The 20,626-nt window shown below is 57.9% G+C and overlaps 1 protein-coding gene across 2 annotated transcripts in view; it reads right to left on the bottom strand.

Moving 5' to 3' along the window:
- MUC19 (mucin 19, oligomeric) overlaps window positions 1-20,626 on the bottom strand; it is a 166,716-nt gene that overhangs the window by 58,029 nt on the left and 88,061 nt on the right. Inside the window, 5 exon segments of one of the 2 annotated variants that reach the window (NM_001113286.1) lie at window positions 180-1,880; window positions 2,124-4,610; window positions 4,854-7,712; window positions 7,956-8,927; window positions 9,171-18,710. In NM_001113286.1, the coding sequence (NP_001106757.1) occupies window positions 180-1,880; window positions 2,124-4,610; window positions 4,854-7,712; window positions 7,956-8,927; window positions 9,171-18,710 (17,559 nt within the window). 2 annotated transcript variants of the gene reach the window in all.

Below are 20,626 nucleotides of genomic sequence, written 5' to 3'. Positions count from 1 at the left end.
CGAGATTCTGCTTGTTTCGGGCTGGCCAATGGATGCTCCGGTGGCCCCTGGTGATCCCGATGATGATCCTGTGGACCCTGATGCTCCAGACACTGTTCCGGTTGTCCCTGACCCTGCCACAGAGGGTCTAGCAGTTTCAGTCAACCTGATAAAGGAGGCACCTGTTCCCGGGCCAGCACCTGAGGTTCCCGCTGCCTGTGATGCTCCAGATGAGACTGCAGGTGCTCCAGATGAGCCTGCCACCGAGATTCTGCTTGTTTCGGGCTGGCCAATGGATGCTCCGGTGGCCCCTGGTGATCCCGATGATGATCCTGTGGACCCTGATGCTCCAGACACTGTTCCGGTTGTCCCTGACCCTGCGACAGAGGGTCTAGCAGTTTCCGTCACCCCGACGGATGAGGCAGTTGTTCCCGGGCCAGCACCTGAGGTTCCCGCTGCCTGTGATGCTCCAGATGAGACTGCAGGTGCTCCAGATGAGCCTGCCACCGAGATTCTGCTTGTTTCGGGCTGGCCAATGGATGCTCCGGTGGCCCCTGGTGATCCCGATGATGATCCTGTGGACCCTGATGCTCCAGACACTGTTCCGGTTGTCCCTGACCCTGCGACAGAGGGTCTAGCAGTTTCCGTCACCCCGACGGATGAGGCAGTTGTTCCCGGGCCAGCACCTGAGGTTCCCGCTGCCTGTGATGCTCCAGATGAGACTGCAGGTGCTCCAGATGAGCCTGCCACCGAGATTCTGCTTGTTTCGGGCTGGCCAATGGATGCTCCGGTGGCCCCTGGTGATCCCGATGATGATCCTGTGGACCCTGATGCTCCAGACACTGTTCCGGTTGTCCCTGACCCTGCGACAGAGGGTCTAGCAGTTTCCGTCACCCCGACGGATGAGGCAGTTGTTCCCGGGCCAGCACCTGAGGTTCCCGCTGCCTGTGATGCTCCAGATGAGACTGCAGGTGCTCCAGATGAGCCTGCCACCGAGATTCTGCTTGTTTCGGGCTGGCCAATGGATGCTCCGGTGGCCCCTGGTGATCCCGATGATGATCCTGTGGACCCTGATGCTCCAGACACTGTTCCGGTTGTCCCTGACCCTGCGACAGAGGGTCTAGCAGTTTCCGTCACCCCGACGGATGAGGCAGTTGTTCCCGGGCCAGCACCTGAGGTTCCCGCTGCCTGTGATGCTCCAGATGAGACTGCAGGTGCTCCAGATGAGCCTGCCACCGAGATTCTGCTTGTTTCGGGCTGGCCAATGGATGCTCCGGTGGCCCCTGGTGATCCCGATGATGATCCTGTGGACCCTGATGCTCCAGACACTGTTCCGGTTGTCCCTGACCCTGCGACAGAGGGTCTAGCAGTTTCCGTCACCCCGACGGATGAGGCAGTTGTTCCCGGGCCAGCACCTGAGGTTCCCGCTGCCTGTGATGCTCCAGATGAGACTGCAGGTGCTCCAGATGAGCCTGCCACCGAGATTCTGCTTGTTTCGGGCTGGCCAATGGATGCTCCGGTGGCCCCTGGTGATCCCGATGATGATCCTGTGGACCCTGATGCTCCAGACACTGTTCCGGTTGTCCCTGACCCTGCGACAGAGGGTCTAGCAGTTTCCGTCACCCCGACGGATGAGGCAGTTGTTCCCGGGCCAGCACCTGAGGTTCCCGCTGCCTGTGATGCTCCAGATGAGACTGCAGGTGCTCCAGATGAGCCTGCCACCGAGATTCTGCTTGTTTCGGGCTGGCCAATGGATGCTCCGGTGGCCCCTGGTGATCCCGATGATGATCCTGTGGACCCTGATGCTCCAGACACTGTTCCGGTTGTCCCTGACCCTGCGACAGAGGGTCTAGCAGTTTCCGTCACCCCGACGGATGAGGCAGTTGTTCCCGGGCCAGCACCTGAAGTTCCCGCTGCCTGTGATGCTCCAGATGAGACTGCAGGTGCTCCAGATGAGCCTGCCACCGAGATTCTGCTTGTTTCGGGCTGGCCAATGGATGCTCCGGTGGCCCCTTGTGATCCCGATGATGATCCTGTGGACCCTGATGCTCCAGACACTGTTCCGGTTGTCCCTGACCCTGCCACAGAGGGTCTAGCAGTTTCAGTCAACCTGATAAAGGAGGCACCTGTTCCCGGGCCAGCACCTGAGGTTCCCGCTGCCTGTGATGCTCCAGATGAGACTGCAGGTGCTCCAGATGAGCCTGCCACCGAGATTCTGCTTGTTTCGGGCTGGCCAATGGATGCTCCGGTGGCCCCTGGTGATCCCGATGATGATCCTGTGGACCCTGATGCTCCAGACACTGTTCCGGTTGTCCCTGACCCTGCGACAGAGGGTCTAGCAGTTTCCGTCACCCCGACGGATGAGGCAGTTGTTCCCGGGCCAGCACCTGAAGTTCCCGCTGCCTGTGATGCTCCAGATGAGACTGCAGGTGCTCCAGATGAGCCTGCCACCGAGATTCTGCTTGTTTCGGGCTGGCCAATGGATGCTCCGGTGGCCCCTGGTGATCCCGATGATGATCCTGTGGACCCTGATGCTCCAGACACTGTTCCGGTTGTCCCTGACCCTGCGACAGAGGGTCTAGCAGTTTCCGTCACCCCGACGGATGAGGCAGTTGTTCCCGGGCCAGCACCTGAGGTTCCCGCTGCCTGTGATGCTCCAGATGAGACTGCAGGTGCTCCAGATGAGCCTGCCACCGAGATTCTGCTTGTTTCGGGCTGGCCAATGGATGCTCCGGTGGCCCCTGGTGATCCCGATGATGATCCTGTGGACCCTGATGCTCCAGACACTGTTCCGGTTGTCCCTGACCCTGCGACAGAGGGTCTAGCAGTTTCCGTCACCCCGACGGATGAGGCAGTTGTTCCCGGGCCAGCACCTGAGGTTCCCGCTGCCTGTGATGCTCCAGATGAGACTGCAGGTGCTCCAGATGAGCCTGCCACCGAGATTCTGCTTGTTTCGGGCTGGCCAATGGATGCTCCGGTGGCCCCTGGTGATCCCGATGATGATCCTGTGGACCCTGATGCTCCAGACACTGTTCCGGTTGTCCCTGACCCTGCGACAGAGGGTCTAGCAGTTTCCGTCACCCCGACGGATGAGGCAGTTGTTCCCGGGCCAGCACCTGAGGTTCCCGCTGCCTGTGATGCTCCAGATGAGACTGCAGGTGCTCCAGATGAGCCTGCCACCGAGATTCTGCTTGTTTCGGGCTGGCCAATGGATGCTCCGGTGGCCCCTGGTGATCCCGATGATGATCCTGTGGACCCTGATGCTCCAGACACTGTTCCGGTTGTCCCTGACCCTGCGACAGAGGGTCTAGCAGTTTCCGTCACCCCGACGGATGAGGCAGTTGTTCCCGGGCCAGCACCTGAGGTTCCCGCTGCCTGTGATGCTCCAGATGAGACTGCAGGTGCTCCAGATGAGCCTGCCACCGAGATTCTGCTTGTTTCGGGCTGGCCAATGGATGCTCCGGTGGCCCCTGGTGATCCCGATGATGATCCTGTGGACCCTGATGCTCCAGACACTGTTCCGGTTGTCCCTGACCCTGCGACAGAGGGTCTAGCAGTTTCCGTCACCCCGACGGATGAGGCAGTTGTTCCCGGGCCAGCACCTGAGGTTCCCGCTGCCTGTGATGCTCCAGATGAGACTGCAGGTGCTCCAGATGAGCCTGCCACCGAGATTCTGCTTGTTTCGGGCTGGCCAATGGATGCTCCGGTGGCCCCTGGTGATCCCGATGATGATCCTGTGGACCCTGATGCTCCAGACACTGTTCCGGTTGTCCCTGACCCTGCGACAGAGGGTCTAGCAGTTTCCGTCACCCCGACGGATGAGGCAGTTGTTCCCGGGCCAGCACCTGAGGTTCCCGCTGCCTGTGATGCTCCAGATGAGACTGCAGGTGCTCCAGATGAGCCTGCCACCGAGATTCTGCTTGTTTCGGGCTGGCCAATGGATGCTCCGGTGGCCCCTGGTGATCCCGATGATGATCCTGTGGACCCTGATGCTCCAGACACTGTTCCGGTTGTCCCTGACCCTGCGACAGAGGGTCTAGCAGTTTCCGTCACCCCGACGGATGAGGCAGTTGTTCCCGGGCCAGCACCTGAGGTTCCCGCTGCCTGTGATGCTCCAGATGAGACTGCAGGTGCTCCAGATGAGCCTGCCACCGAGATTCTGCTTGTTTCGGGCTGGCCAATGGATGCTCCGGTGGCCCCTGGTGATCCCGATGATGATCCTGTGGACCCTGATGCTCCAGACACTGTTCCGGTTGTCCCTGACCCTGCGACAGAGGGTCTAGCAGTTTCCGTCACCCCGACGGATGAGGCAGTTGTTCCCGGGCCAGCACCTGAAGTTCCCGCTGCCTGTGATGCTCCAGATGAGACTGCAGGTGCTCCAGATGAGCCTGCCACCGAGATTCTGCTTGTTTCGGGCTGGCCAATGGATGCTCCGGTGGCCCCTGGTGATCCCGATGATGATCCTGTGGACCCTGATGCTCCAGACACTGTTCCGGTTGTCCCTGACCCTGCGACAGAGGGTCTAGCAGTTTCCGTCACCCCGACGGATGAGGCAGTTGTTCCCGGGCCAGCACCTGAGGTTCCCGCTGCCTGTGATGCTCCAGATGAGACTGCAGGTGCTCCAGATGAGCCTGCCACCGAGATTCTGCTTGTTTCGGGCTGGCCAATGGATGCTCCGGTGGCCCCTGGTGATCCCGATGATGATCCTGTGGACCCTGATGCTCCAGACACTGTTCCGGTTGTCCCTGACCCTGCCACAGAGGGTCTAGCAGTTTCAGTCAACCTGATAAAGGTGGCACCTGTTCCCGGGCCAGCACCTGAGGTTCCCGCTGCCTGTGCTGCTCCAGATGAGACTGCAGGTGCTCCAGATGAGCCTGCCACCGAGATTCTGCTTGTTTCGGGCTGGCCAATGGATGCTCCGGTGGCCCCTGGTGATCCCGATGATGATCCTGTGGACCCTGATGCTCCAGACACTGTTCCGGTTGTCCCTGACCCTGCGACAGAGGGTCTAGCAGTTTCCGTCACCCCGACGGATGAGGCAGTTGTTCCCGGGCCAGCACCTGAGGTTCCCGCTGCCTGTGATGCTCCAGATGAGACTGCAGGTGCTCCAGATGAGCCTGCCACCGAGATTCTGCTTGTTTCGGGCTGGCCAATGGATGCTCCGGTGGCCCCTGGTGATCCCGATGATGATCCTGTGGACCCTGATGCTCCAGACACTGTTCCGGTTGTCCCTGACCCTGCGACAGAGGGTCTAGCAGTTTCCGTCACCCCGACGGATGAGGCAGTTGTTCCCGGGCCAGCACCTGAGGTTCCCGCTGCCTGTGATGCTCCAGATGAGACTGCAGGTGCTCCAGATGAGCCTGCCACCGAGATTCTGCTTGTTTCGGGCTGGCCAATGGATGCTCCGGTGGCCCCTGGTGATCCCGATGATGATCCTGTGGACCCTGATGCTCCAGACACTGTTCCGGTTGTCCCTGACCCTGCGACAGAGGGTCTAGCAGTTTCCGTCACCCCGACGGATGAGGCAGTTGTTCCCGGGCCAGCACCTGAAGTTCCCGCTGCCTGTGATGCTCCAGATGAGACTGCAGGTGCTCCAGATGAGCCTGCCACCGAGATTCTGCTTGTTTCGGGCTGGCCAATGGATGCTCCGGTGGCCCCTGGTGATCCCGATGATGATCCTGTGGACCCTGATGCTCCAGACACTGTTCCGGTTGTCCCTGACCCTGCGACAGAGGGTCTAGCAGTTTCCGTCACCCCGACGGATGAGGCAGTTGTTCCCGGGCCAGCACCTGAGGTTCCCGCTGCCTGTGATGCTCCAGATGAGACTGCAGGTGCTCCAGATGAGCCTGCCACCGAGATTCTGCTTGTTTCGGGCTGGCCAATGGATGCTCCGGTGGCCCCTGGTGATCCCGATGATGATCCTGTGGACCCTGATGCTCCAGACACTGTTCCGGTTGTCCCTGACCCTGCGACAGAGGGTCTAGCAGTTTCCGTCACCCCGACGGATGAGGCAGTTGTTCCCGGGCCAGCACCTGAGGTTCCCGCTGCCTGTGATGCTCCAGATGAGACTGCAGGTGCTCCAGATGAGCCTGCCACCGAGATTCTGCTTGTTTCGGGCTGGCCAATGGATGCTCCGGTGGCCCCTGGTGATCCCGATGATGATCCTGTGGACCCTGATGCTCCAGACACTGTTCCGGTTGTCCCTGACCCTGCGACAGAGGGTCTAGCAGTTTCCGTCACCCCGACGGATGAGGCAGTTGTTCCCGGGCCAGCACCTGAGGTTCCCGCTGCCTGTGATGCTCCAGATGAGACTGCAGGTGCTCCAGATGAGCCTGCCACCGAGATTCTGCTTGTTTCGGGCTGGCCAATGGATGCTCCGGTGGCCCCTGGTGATCCCGATGATGATCCTGTGGACCCTGATGCTCCAGACACTGTTCCGGTTGTCCCTGACCCTGCGACAGAGGGTCTAGCAGTTTCCGTCACCCCGACGGATGAGGCAGTTGTTCCCGGGCCAGCACCTGAGGTTCCCGCTGCCTGTGATGCTCCAGATGAGACTGCAGGTGCTCCAGATGAGCCTGCCACCGAGATTCTGCTTGTTTCGGGCTGGCCAATGGATGCTCCGGTGGCCCCTGGTGATCCCGATGATGATCCTGTGGACCCTGATGCTCCAGACACTGTTCCGGTTGTCCCTGACCCTGCGACAGAGGGTCTAGCAGTTTCCGTCACCCCGACGGATGAGGCAGTTGTTCCCGGGCCAGCACCTGAGGTTCCCGCTGCCTGTGATGCTCCAGATGAGACTGCAGGTGCTCCAGATGAGCCTGCCACCGAGATTCTGCTTGTTTCGGGCTGGCCAATGGATGCTCCGGTGGCCCCTGGTGATCCCGATGATGATCCTGTGGACCCTGATGCTCCAGACACTGTTCCGGTTGTCCCTGACCCTGCGACAGAGGGTCTAGCAGTTTCCGTCACCCCGACGGATGAGGCAGTTGTTCCCGGGCCAGCACCTGAGGTTCCCGCTGCCTGTGATGCTCCAGATGAGACTGCAGGTGCTCCAGATGAGCCTGCCACCGAGATTCTGCTTGTTTCGGGCTGGCCAATGGATGCTCCGGTGGCCCCTGGTGATCCCGATGATGATCCTGTGGACCCTGATGCTCCAGACACTGTTCCGGTTGTCCCTGACCCTGCGACAGAGGGTCTAGCAGTTTCCGTCACCCCGACGGATGAGGCAGTTGTTCCCGGGCCAGCACCTGAGGTTCCCGCTGCCTGTGATGCTCCAGATGAGACTGCAGGTGCTCCAGATGAGCCTGCCACCGAGATTCTGCTTGTTTCGGGCTGGCCAATGGATGCTCCGGTGGCCCCTGGTGATCCCGATGATGATCCTGTGGACCCTGATGCTCCAGACACTGTTCCGGTTGTCCCTGACCCTGCGACAGAGGGTCTAGCAGTTTCCGTCACCCCGACGGATGAGGCAGTTGTTCCCGGGCCAGCACCTGAGGTTCCCGCTGCCTGTGATGCTCCAGATGAGACTGCAGGTGCTCCAGATGAGCCTGCCACCGAGATTCTGCTTGTTTCGGGCTGGCCAATGGATGCTCCGGTGGCCCCTGGTGATCCCGATGATGATCCTGTGGACCCTGATGCTCCAGACACTGTTCCGGTTGTCCCTGACCCTGCGACAGAGGGTCTAGCAGTTTCCGTCACCCCGACGGATGAGGCAGTTGTTCCCGGGCCAGCACCTGAGGTTCCCGCTGCCTGTGATGCTCCAGATGAGACTGCAGGTGCTCCAGATGAGCCTGCCACCGAGATTCTGCTTGTTTCGGGCTGGCCAATGGATGCTCCGGTGGCCCCTGGTGATCCCGATGATGATCCTGTGGACCCTGATGCTCCAGACACTGTTCCGGTTGTCCCTGACCCTGCCACAGAGGGTCTAGCAGTTTCAGTCAACCTGATAAAGGTGGCACCTGTTCCCGGGCCAGCACCTGAGGTTCCCGCTGCCTGTGATGCTCCAGATGAGACTGCAGGTGCTCCAGATGAGCCTGCCACCGAGATTCTGCTTGTTTCGGGCTGGCCAATGGATGCTCCGGTGGCCCCTGGTGATCCCGATGATGATCCTGTGGACCCTGATGCTCCAGACACTGTTCCGGTTGTCCCTGACCCTGCGACAGAGGGTCTAGCAGTTTCCGTCACCCCGACGGATGAGGCAGTTGTTCCCGGGCCAGCACCTGAGGTTCCCGCTGCCTGTGATGCTCCAGATGAGACTGCAGGTGCTCCAGATGAGCCTGCCACCGAGATTCTGCTTGTTTCGGGCTGGCCAATGGATGCTCCGGTGGCCCCTGGTGATCCCGATGATGATCCTGTGGACCCTGATGCTCCAGACACTGTTCCGGTTGTCCCTGACCCTGCGACAGAGGGTCTAGCAGTTTCCGTCACCCCGACGGATGAGGCAGTTGTTCCCGGGCCAGCACCTGAGGTTCCCGCTGCCTGTGATGCTCCAGATGAGACTGCAGGTGCTCCAGATGAGCCTGCCACCGAGATTCTGCTTGTTTCGGGCTGGCCAATGGATGCTCCGGTGGCCCCTGGTGATCCCGATGATGATCCTGTGGACCCTGATGCTCCAGACACTGTTCCGGTTGTCCCTGACCCTGCGACAGAGGGTCTAGCAGTTTCCGTCACCCCGACGGATGAGGCAGTTGTTCCCGGGCCAGCACCTGAGGTTCCCGCTGCCTGTGATGCTCCAGATGAGACTGCAGGTGCTCCAGATGAGCCTGCCACCGAGATTCTGCTTGTTTCGGGCTGGCCAATGGATGCTCCGGTGGCCCCTGGTGATCCCGATGATGATCCTGTGGACCCTGATGCTCCAGACACTGTTCCGGTTGTCCCTGACCCTGCGACAGAGGGTCTAGCAGTTTCCGTCACCCCGACGGATGAGGCAGTTGTTCCCGGGCCAGCACCTGAGGTTCCCGCTGCCTGTGATGCTCCAGATGAGACTGCAGGTGCTCCAGATGAGCCTGCCACCGAGATTCTGCTTGTTTCGGGCTGGCCAATGGATGCTCCGGTGGCCCCTGGTGATCCCGATGATGATCCTGTGGACCCTGATGCTCCAGACACTGTTCCGGTTGTCCCTGACCCTGCCACAGAGGGTCTAGCAGTTTCAGTCAACCTGATAAAGGTGGCACCTGTTCCCGGGCCAGCACCTGAGGTTCCCGCTGCCTGTGATGCTCCAGATGAGACTGCAGGTGCTCCAGATGAGCCTGCCACCGAGATTCTGCTTGTTTCGGGCTGGCCAATGGATGCTCCGGTGGCCCCTGGTGATCCCGATGATGATCCTGTGGACCCTGATGCTCCAGACACTGTTCCGGTTGTCCCTGACCCTGCGACAGAGGGTCTAGCAGTTTCCGTCACCCCGACGGATGAGGCAGTTGTTCCCGGGCCAGCACCTGAGGTTCCCGCTGCCTGTGATGCTCCAGATGAGACTGCAGGTGCTCCAGATGAGCCTGCCACCGAGATTCTGCTTGTTTCGGGCTGGCCAATGGATGCTCCGGTGGCCCCTGGTGATCCCGATGATGATCCTGTGGACCCTGATGCTCCAGACACTGTTCCGGTTGTCCCTGACCCTGCGACAGAGGGTCTAGCAGTTTCCGTCACCCCGACGGATGAGGCAGTTGTTCCCGGGCCAGCACCTGAGGTTCCCGCTGCCTGTGATGCTCCAGATGAGACTGCAGGTGCTCCAGATGAGCCTGCCACCGAGATTCTGCTTGTTTCGGGCTGGCCAATGGATGCTCCGGTGGCCCCTGGTGATCCCGATGATGATCCTGTGGACCCTGATGCTCCAGACACTGTTCCGGTTGTCCCTGACCCTGCGACAGAGGGTCTAGCAGTTTCCGTCACCCCGACGGATGAGGCAGTTGTTCCCGGGCCAGCACCTGAGGTTCCCGCTGCCTGTGATGCTCCAGATGAGACTGCAGGTGCTCCAGATGAGCCTGCCACCGAGATTCTGCTTGTTTCGGGCTGGCCAATGGATGCTCCGGTGGCCCCTGGTGATCCCGATGATGATCCTGTGGACCCTGATGCTCCAGACACTGTTCCGGTTGTCCCTGACCCTGCGACAGAGGGTCTAGCAGTTTCCGTCACCCCGACGGATGAGGCAGTTGTTCCCGGGCCAGCACCTGAGGTTCCCGCTGCCTGTGATGCTCCAGATGAGACTGCAGGTGCTCCAGATGAGCCTGCCACCGAGATTCTGCTTGTTTCGGGCTGGCCAATGGATGCTCCGGTGGCCCCTGGTGATCCCGATGATGATCCTGTGGACCCTGATGCTCCAGACACTGTTCCGGTTGTCCCTGACCCTGCGACAGAGGGTCTAGCAGTTTCCGTCACCCCGACGGATGAGGCAGTTGTTCCCGGGCCAGCACCTGAGGTTCCCGCTGCCTGTGATGCTCCAGATGAGACTGCAGGTGCTCCAGATGAGCCTGCCACCGAGATTCTGCTTGTTTCGGGCTGGCCAATGGATGCTCCGGTGGCCCCTGGTGATCCCGATGATGATCCTGTGGACCCTGATGCTCCAGACACTGTTCCGGTTGTCCCTGACCCTGCGACAGAGGGTCTAGCAGTTTCCGTCACCCCGACGGATGAGGCAGTTGTTCCCGGGCCAGCACCTGAGGTTCCCGCTGCCTGTGATGCTCCAGATGAGACTGCAGGTGCTCCAGATGAGCCTGCCACCGAGATTCTGCTTGTTTCGGGCTGGCCAATGGATGCTCCGGTGGCCCCTGGTGATCCCGATGATGATCCTGTGGACCCTGATGCTCCAGACACTGTTCCGGTTGTCCCTGACCCTGCGACAGAGGGTCTAGCAGTTTCCGTCACCCCGACGGATGAGGCAGTTGTTCCCGGGCCAGCACCTGAGGTTCCCGCTGCCTGTGATGCTCCAGATGAGACTGCAGGTGCTCCAGATGAGCCTGCCACCGAGATTCTGCTTGTTTCGGGCTGGCCAATGGATGCTCCGGTGGCCCCTGGTGATCCCGATGATGATCCTGTGGACCCTGATGCTCCAGACACTGTTCCGGTTGTCCCTGACCCTGCGACAGAGGGTCTAGCAGTTTCCGTCACCCCGACGGATGAGGCAGTTGTTCCCGGGCCAGCACCTGAGGTTCCCGCTGCCTGTGATGCTCCAGATGAGACTGCAGGTGCTCCAGATGAGCCTGCCACCGAGATTCTGCTTGTTTCGGGCTGGCCAATGGATGCTCCGGTGGCCCCTGGTGATCCCGATGATGATCCTGTGGACCCTGATGCTCCAGACACTGTTCCGGTTGTCCCTGACCCTGCGACAGAGGGTCTAGCAGTTTCCGTCACCCCGACGGATGAGGCAGTTGTTCCCGGGCCAGCACCTGAGGTTCCCGCTGCCTGTGATGCTCCAGATGAGACTGCAGGTGCTCCAGATGAGCCTGCCACCGAGATTCTGCTTGTTTCGGGCTGGCCAATGGATGCTCCGGTGGCCCCTGGTGATCCCGATGATGATCCTGTGGACCCTGATGCTCCAGACACTGTTCCGGTTGTCCCTGACCCTGCGACAGAGGGTCTAGCAGTTTCCGTCACCCCGACGGATGAGGCAGTTGTTCCCGGGCCAGCACCTGAGGTTCCCGCTGCCTGTGATGCTCCAGATGAGACTGCAGGTGCTCCAGATGAGCCTGCCACCGAGATTCTGCTTGTTTCGGGCTGGCCAATGGATGCTCCGGTGGCCCCTGGTGATCCCGATGATGATCCTGTGGACCCTGATGCTCCAGACACTGTTCCGGTTGTCCCTGACCCTGCGACAGAGGGTCTAGCAGTTTCCGTCACCCCGACGGATGAGGCAGTTGTTCCCGGGCCAGCACCTGAGGTTCCCGCTGCCTGTGATGCTCCAGATGAGACTGCAGGTGCTCCAGATGAGCCTGCCACCGAGATTCTGCTTGTTTCGGGCTGGCCAATGGATGCTCCGGTGGCCCCTGGTGATCCCGATGATGATCCTGTGGACCCTGATGCTCCAGACACTGTTCCGGTTGTCCCTGACCCTGCGACAGAGGGTCTAGCAGTTTCCGTCACCCCGACGGATGAGGCAGTTGTTCCCGGGCCAGCACCTGAGGTTCCCGCTGCCTGTGATGCTCCAGATGAGACTGCAGGTGCTCCAGATGAGCCTGCCACCGAGATTCTGCTTGTTTCGGGCTGGCCAATGGATGCTCCGGTGGCCCCTGGTGATCCCGATGATGATCCTGTGGACCCTGATGCTCCAGACACTGTTCCGGTTGTCCCTGACCCTGCGACAGAGGGTCTAGCAGTTTCCGTCACCCCGACGGATGAGGCAGTTGTTCCCGGGCCAGCACCTGAGGTTCCCGCTGCCTGTGATGCTCCAGATGAGACTGCAGGTGCTCCAGATGAGCCTGCCACCGAGATTCTGCTTGTTTCGGGCTGGCCAATGGATGCTCCGGTGGCCCCTGGTGATCCCGATGATGATCCTGTGGACCCTGATGCTCCAGACACTGTTCCGGTTGTCCCTGACCCTGCGACAGAGGGTCTAGCAGTTTCCGTCACCCCGACGGATGAGGCAGTTGTTCCCGGGCCAGCACCTGAGGTTCCCGCTGCCTGTGATGCTCCAGATGAGACTGCAGGTGCTCCAGATGAGCCTGCCACCGAGATTCTGCTTGTTTCGGGCTGGCCAATGGATGCTCCGGTGGCCCCTGGTGATCCCGATGATGATCCTGTGGACCCTGATGCTCCAGACACTGTTCCGGTTGTCCCTGACCCTGCGACAGAGGGTCTAGCAGTTTCCGTCACCCCGACGGATGAGGCAGTTGTTCCCGGGCCAGCACCTGAGGTTCCCGCTGCCTGTGATGCTCCAGATGAGACTGCAGGTGCTCCAGATGAGCCTGCCACCGAGATTCTGCTTGTTTCGGGCTGGCCAATGGATGCTCCGGTGGCCCCTGGTGATCCCGATGATGATCCTGTGGACCCTGATGCTCCAGACACTGTTCCGGTTGTCCCTGACCCTGCGACAGAGGGTCTAGCAGTTTCCGTCACCCCGACGGATGAGGCAGTTGTTCCCGGGCCAGCACCTGAGGTTCCCGCTGCCTGTGATGCTCCAGATGAGACTGCAGGTGCTCCAGATGAGCCTGCCACCGAGATTCTGCTTGTTTCGGGCTGGCCAATGGATGCTCCGGTGGCCCCTGGTGATCCCGATGATGATCCTGTGGACCCTGATGCTCCAGACACTGTTCCGGTTGTCCCTGACCCTGCGACAGAGGGTCTAGCAGTTTCCGTCACCCCGACGGATGAGGCAGTTGTTCCCGGGCCAGCACCTGAGGTTCCCGCTGCCTGTGATGCTCCAGATGAGACTGCAGGTGCTCCAGATGAGCCTGCCACCGAGATTCTGCTTGTTTCGGGCTGGCCAATGGATGCTCCGGTGGCCCCTGGTGATCCCGATGATGATCCTGTGGACCCTGATGCTCCAGACACTGTTCCGGTTGTCCCTGACCCTGCGACAGAGGGTCTAGCAGTTTCCGTCACCCCGACGGATGAGGCAGTTGTTCCCGGGCCAGCACCTGAGGTTCCCGCTGCCTGTGATGCTCCAGATGAGACTGCAGGTGCTCCAGATGAGCCTGCCACCGAGATTCTGCTTGTTTCGGGCTGGCCAATGGATGCTCCGGTGGCCCCTGGTGATCCCGATGATGATCCTGTGGACCCTGATGCTCCAGACACTGTTCCGGTTGTCCCTGACCCTGCGACAGAGGGTCTAGCAGTTTCCGTCACCCCGACGGATGAGGCAGTTGTTCCCGGGCCAGCACCTGAGGTTCCCGCTGCCTGTGATGCTCCAGATGAGACTGCAGGTGCTCCAGATGAGCCTGCCACCGAGATTCTGCTTGTTTCGGGCTGGCCAATGGATGCTCCGGTGGCCCCTGGTGATCCCGATGATGATCCTGTGGACCCTGATGCTCCAGACACTGTTCCGGTTGTCCCTGACCCTGCGACAGAGGGTCTAGCAGTTTCCGTCACCCCGACGGATGAGGCAGTTGTTCCCGGGCCAGCACCTGAGGTTCCCGCTGCCTGTGATGCTCCAGATGAGACTGCAGGTGCTCCAGATGAGCCTGCCACCGAGATTCTGCTTGTTTCGGGCTGGCCAATGGATGCTCCGGTGGCCCCTGGTGATCCCGATGATGATCCTGTGGACCCTGATGCTCCAGACACTGTTCCGGTTGTCCCTGACCCTGCGACAGAGGGTCTAGCAGTTTCCGTCACCCCGACGGATGAGGCAGTTGTTCCCGGGCCAGCACCTGAGGTTCCCGCTGCCTGTGATGCTCCAGATGAGACTGCAGGTGCTCCAGATGAGCCTGCCACCGAGATTCTGCTTGTTTCGGGCTGGCCAATGGATGCTCCGGTGGCCCCTGGTGATCCCGATGATGATCCTGTGGACCCTGATGCTCCAGACACTGTTCCGGTTGTCCCTGACCCTGCGACAGAGGGTCTAGCAGTTTCCGTCACCCCGACGGATGAGGCAGTTGTTCCCGGGCCAGCACCTGAGGTTCCCGCTGCCTGTGATGCTCCAGATGAGACTGCAGGTGCTCCAGATGAGCCTGCCACCGAGATTCTGCTTGTTTCGGGCTGGCCAATGGATGCTCCGGTGGCCCCTGGTGATCCCGATGATGATCCTGTGGACCCTGATGCTCCAGACACTGTTCCGGTTGTCCCTGACCCTGCGACAGAGGGTCTAGCAGTTTCCGTCACCCCGACGGATGAGGCAGTTGTTCCCGGGCCAGCACCTGAGGTTCCCGCTGCCTGTGATGCTCCAGATGAGACTGCAGGTGCTCCAGATGAGCCTGCCACCGAGATTCTGCTTGTTTCGGGCTGGCCAATGGATGCTCCGGTGGCCCCTGGTGATCCCGATGATGATCCTGTGGACCCTGATGCTCCAGACACTGTTCCGGTTGTCCCTGACCCTGCGACAGAGGGTCTAGCAGTTTCCGTCACCCCGACGGATGAGGCAGTTGTTCCCGGGCCAGCACCTGAGGTTCCCGCTGCCTGTGATGCTCCAGATGAGACTGCAGGTGCTCCAGATGAGCCTGCCACCGAGATTCTGCTTGTTTCGGGCTGGCCAATGGATGCTCCGGTGGCCCCTGGTGATCCCGATGATGATCCTGTGGACCCTGATGCTCCAGACACTGTTCCGGTTGTCCCTGACCCTGCGACAGAGGGTCTAGCAGTTTCCGTCACCCCGACGGATGAGGCAGTTGTTCCCGGGCCAGCACCTGAGGTTCCCGCTGCCTGTGATGCTCCAGATGAGACTGCAGGTGCTCCAGATGAGCCTGCCACCGAGATTCTGCTTGTTTCGGGCTGGCCAATGGATGCTCCGGTGGCCCCTGGTGATCCCGATGATGATCCTGTGGACCCTGATGCTCCAGACACTGTTCCGGTTGTCCCTGACCCTGCGACAGAGGGTCTAGCAGTTTCCGTCACCCCGACGGATGAGGCAGTTGTTCCCGGGCCAGCACCTGAGGTTCCCGCTGCCTGTGATGCTCCAGATGAGACTGCAGGTGCTCCAGATGAGCCTGCCACCGAGATTCTGCTTGTTTCGGGCTGGCCAATGGATGCTCCGGTGGCCCCTGGTGATCCCGATGATGATCCTGTGGACCCTGATGCTCCAGACACTGTTCCGGTTGTCCCTGACCCTGCGACAGAGGGTCTAGCAGTTTCCGTCACCCCGACGGATGAGGCAGTTGTTCCCGGGCCAGCACCTGAGGTTCCCGCTGCCTGTGATGCTCCAGATGAGACTGCAGGTGCTCCAGATGAGCCTGCCACCGAGATTCTGCTTGTTTCGGGCTGGCCAATGGATGCTCCGGTGGCCCCTGGTGATCCCGATGATGATCCTGTGGACCCTGATGCTCCAGACACTGTTCCGGTTGTCCCTGACCCTGCGACAGAGGGTCTAGCAGTTTCCGTCACCCCGACGGATGAGGCAGTTGTTCCCGGGCCAGCACCTGAGGTTCCCGCTGCCTGTGATGCTCCAGATGAGACTGCAGGTGCTCCAGATGAGCCTGCCACCGAGATTCTGCTTGTTTCGGGCTGGCCAATGGATGCTCCGGTGGCCCCTGGTGATCCCGATGATGATCCTGTGGACCCTGATGCTCCAGACACTGTTCCGGTTGTCCCTGACCCTGCGACAGAGGGTCTAGCAGTTTCCGTCACCCCGACGGATGAGGCAGTTGTTCCCGGGCCAGCACCTGAGGTTCCCGCTGCCTGTGATGCTCCAGATGAGCCTGCCACCGAGATTCTGCTTGTTTCGGGCTGGCCAATGGATGCTCCGGTGGCCCCTGGTGATCCCGATGATGATCCTGTGGACCCTGATGCTCCAGACACTGTTCCGGTTGTCCCTGACCCTGCGACAGAGGGTCTAGCAGTTTCCGTCACCCCGACGGATGAGGCAGTTGTTCCCGGGCCAGCACCTGAGGTTCCCGCTGCCTGTGATGCTCCAGATGAGACTGCAGGTGCTCCAGATGAGCCTGCCACCGAGATTCTGCTTGTTTCGGGCTGGCCAATGGATGCTCCGGTGGCCCCTGGTGATCCCGATGATGATCCTGTGGACCCTGATGCTCCAGACACTGTTCCGGTTGTCCCTGACCCTGCGACAGAGGGTCTAGCAGTTTCCGTCACCCCGACGGATGAGGCAGTTGTTCCCGGGCCAGCACCTGAGGTTCCCGCTGCCTGTGATGCTCCAGATGAGACTGCAGGTGCTCCAGATGAGCCTGCCACCGAGATTCTGCTTGTTTCGGGCTGGCCAATGGATGCTCCGGTGGCCCCTGGTGATCCCGATGATGATCCTGTGGACCCTGATGCTCCAGACACTGTTCCGGTTGTCCCTGACCCTGCGACAGAGGGTCTAGCAGTTTCCGTCACCCCGACGGATGAGGCAGTTGTTCCCGGGCCAGCACCTGAGGTTCCCGCTGCCTGTGATGCTCCAGATGAGACTGCAGGTGCTCCAGATGAGCCTGCCACCGAGATTCTGCTTGTTTCGGGCTGGCCAATGGATGCTCCGGTGGCCCCTGGTGATCCCGATGATGATCCTGTGGACCCTGATGCTCCAGACACTGTTCCGGTTGTCCCTGACCCTGCGACAGAGGGTCTAGCAGTTTCCGTCACCCCGACGGATGAGGCAGTTGTTCCCGGGCCAGCACCTGAGGTTCCCGCTGCCTGTGATGCTCCAGATGAGACTGCAGGTGCTCCAGATGAGCCTGCCACCGAGATTCTGCTTGTTTCGGGCTGGCCAATGGATGCTCCGGTGGCCCCTGGTGATCCCGATGATGATCCTGTGGACCCTGATGCTCCAGACACTGTTCCGGTTGTCCCTGACCCTGCGACAGAGGGTCTAGCAGTTTCCGTCACCCCGACGGATGAGGCAGTTGTTCCCGGGCCAGCACCTGAGGTTCCCGCTGCCTGTGATGCTCCAGATGAGACTGCAGGTGCTCCAGATGAGCCTGCCACCGAGATTCTGCTTGTTTCGGGCTGGCCAATGGATGCTCCGGTGGCCCCTGGTGATCCCGATGATGATCCTGTGGACCCTGATGCTCCAGACACTGTTCCGGTTGTCCCTGACCCTGCGACAGAGGGTCTAGCAGTTTCCGTCACCCCGACGGATGAGGCAGTTGTTCCCGGGCCAGCACCTGAGGTTCCCGCTGCCTGTGATGCTCCAGATGAGACTGCAGGTGCTCCAGATGAGCCTGCCACCGAGATTCTGCTTGTTTCGGGCTGGCCAATGGATGCTCCGGTGGCCCCTGGTGATCCCGATGATGATCCTGTGGACCCTGATGCTCCAGACACTGTTCCGGTTGTCCCTGACCCTGCGACAGAGGGTCTAGCAGTTTCCGTCACCCCGACGGATGAGGCAGTTGTTCCCGGGCCAGCACCTGAAGTTCCCGCTGCCTGTGATGCTCCAGATGAGACTGCAGGTGCTCCAGATGAGCCTGCCACCGAGATTCTGCTTGTTTCGGGCTGGCCAATGGATGCTCCGGTGGCCCCTGGTGATCCCGATGATGATCCTGTGGACCCTGATGCTCCAGACACTGTTCCGGTTGTCCCTGACCCTGCGACAGAGGGTCTAGCAGTTTCCGTCACCCCGACGGATGAGGCAGTTGTTCCCGGGCCAGCACCTGAGGTTCCCGCTGCCTGTGATGCTCCAGATGAGACTGCAGGTGCTCCAGATGAGCCTGCCACCGAGATTCTGCTTGTTTCGGGCTGGCCAATGGATGCTCTGGTGGCCCCTGGTGATCCCGATGATGATCCTGTGGACCCTGATGCTCCAGACACTGTTCCGGTTGTCCCTGACCCTGCGACAGAGGATCTAGCACTTGTTACTGTCAGTATGGTTGATGATCCAGTTTTACCTGAACCTATTACTGATATTCCTGTAGACCCTGATTCTTCTGTTGTCCTTGATATTCCAGTTGATTGTAGATATATGTCTGTCACTACTTCTGTTGGCCCATTTTCACTTGATCCTTCAGTTGATTGTCTACTTGTTTGTGACCCTACAGCTGATGAAACATTTGGGGAATATCTGCCAGTTGATGGTCTGGTTGCCCTTGATTCTTCAGTTGATGATCCAATAATTTCTGTCATACCAATTGTTGGCAGAGTTGTCCTTGACTTTTCAGCTGATGGTCCAGTAGTTTCTGCCCCTCCACTTGTCTCTGAACTTACAACAGATGTTCTAGTTGTCCCTATTAAACAAGTAGTAAATGTACAATGTTTTTTTTTATAGCTGTCTTTGTCTTTTCTTAAAATATAGGCACATATTGTTTTCTCTCTCTTTTCTGTAGCTTTCATACTTCTTCATCCCCATTGCCATTGCCTTATTCTGTATCCATATTTCATTCTTCCACAATATAATTTCTTCCTATTAATTTATTATTATCCTCTTTCTGTTTATTCATTCAACAATCACTTACTGAATATCTTATATAATATGTAAGTTCTCCATAATTTGTTTTACCCCTATTTACATCAAAACCACCCTATGATATATATGTTATTACTTTATCTATTTTAGAGAAGATATTGAGCTTTTAAAATAGTGTAAGTAGCTTTTCTAAAATTATATATCTAGTAAGTAAATAATTCTCTGCTCCTATAAAGTATCCTAGTTGTATAGGAGAGACATGCAGACATATAAATAAAATTACTATCTAACAAGTCAAATTCATAAACAAGAACTACATCAGAGCACTAAGATAAAGTAAAGTGATACCAAACCTCTGGGATTCTATTTTAGGCTGTCTGACTAGCAAAGATTTCTCTGAAAAGTTGCAGTTAATCTGAGATATGACAGGAAGCACACAGCTATGTGATGTTCTAGGGAAATAGCATTCTAGGTAGTGGAAACAACACTGCAAAAGACATCATGTTGAAATTAGCTACATATCTAGGGAAGTAGAATTAGGTGAATGTATATGAATCATGGGAGGTTAAGGGGATAACATTAGAAGATGAGGCCATATATAGGATTTGGTAGGTTATTGTGAATTAGAGGAGGGAAATTGGATATTTTTCTCAATTGAATATAATTTTATGCAGGGGAGTGATAGATTTACACATTTAAAATCTCTCTTATTTTATAGAGAATATATGGTAAAGGCATATAATGGAAGTTGGAAGACTGGTATGAGGTAATTTTAAGATGCAGGCAATATTTGAGTGCCTTGAGTTATAGTGGTGATAAAGGACATTGAGAACAGTGGATGGATTCAGGATATATTTTAGAAGTAGCATTAACAGGCCTTGTTTGCACTGGAAGGTGCAAAACAAAAAATAGAGGCATCGAGGATAACTATTAGATTTTTTTTCCTGAATAAACAAAAGTCAGTAATGTTACCTTTTATTGGTATGGGAAAGACTGGGAGAACAGGTGTGGGTCTGAAAGTAAATCAAGAATTCTATTTAGCTCATGCTAAATCTGAGATATTAGACATCCAAATGGCAAGTTATCAACTGAGTATGAATCTAGAGTTCCAGAGAAGACAAGACTGGGGTATACATTTGGAAATTTACATCTAAGATATCTTAGAAAATTTCCTATACCTGACTTCCTAAAGATTATGCATCCATGTCCACTAGGCCTGTCTTATCTCTGACTTCTAGGTGCTTCTCTATGAGCTCAATTTAAGGGAATTTTCCAGCCAAGTCATGCCCTTGCATTTTTCCATAGACTAGTTTGGCATCTATGGGCTAACACTCACTGCCTCTGAAACCTCAATTTTATTCTCATTTAAGGAACTTAAATTAGTATTCAGTTTAAGGTCTTGAAGAAATTAATCCCAGCGTACTTCATATCCTGTCATTCTTTGACATTGAGTAGAGCCTACATTGTGGTTTCCTCTGTTACCTGTGGCATTCTAAGCCCATATTGGGCAGTGTCTCTTTTACCCTAAACTCCAACTTCTTCTATAGCCAATTCTCTATCACAGCTACTTTTACCCTGTCCTCTGGATACATATTCAGTGGTTTTTAAAACTCTTCTGCATGCTTAACCATTTTACAGAATGCTTCTACATCCTCCTGGCCTTAACCTAATGGAATAAATTCTGCAACAACCTAGCAGAACCCAGAATCTCCAAGTCCTTTTGTGAAGGATTCTACT

Source organism: Sus scrofa, chromosome 5 (assembly GCF_054392235.1).
Source record: "Sus scrofa isolate SSC_HxYL_T2T_F1_AM1 chromosome 5, Sscrofa_HxYL_maternal_Yorkshire_Landrace_v2.0, whole genome shotgun sequence".
Lineage (NCBI taxonomy): Eukaryota > Metazoa > Chordata > Mammalia > Artiodactyla > Suidae > Sus > Sus scrofa.
This window is presented reverse-complemented; position numbering and strand designations above follow the sequence as displayed.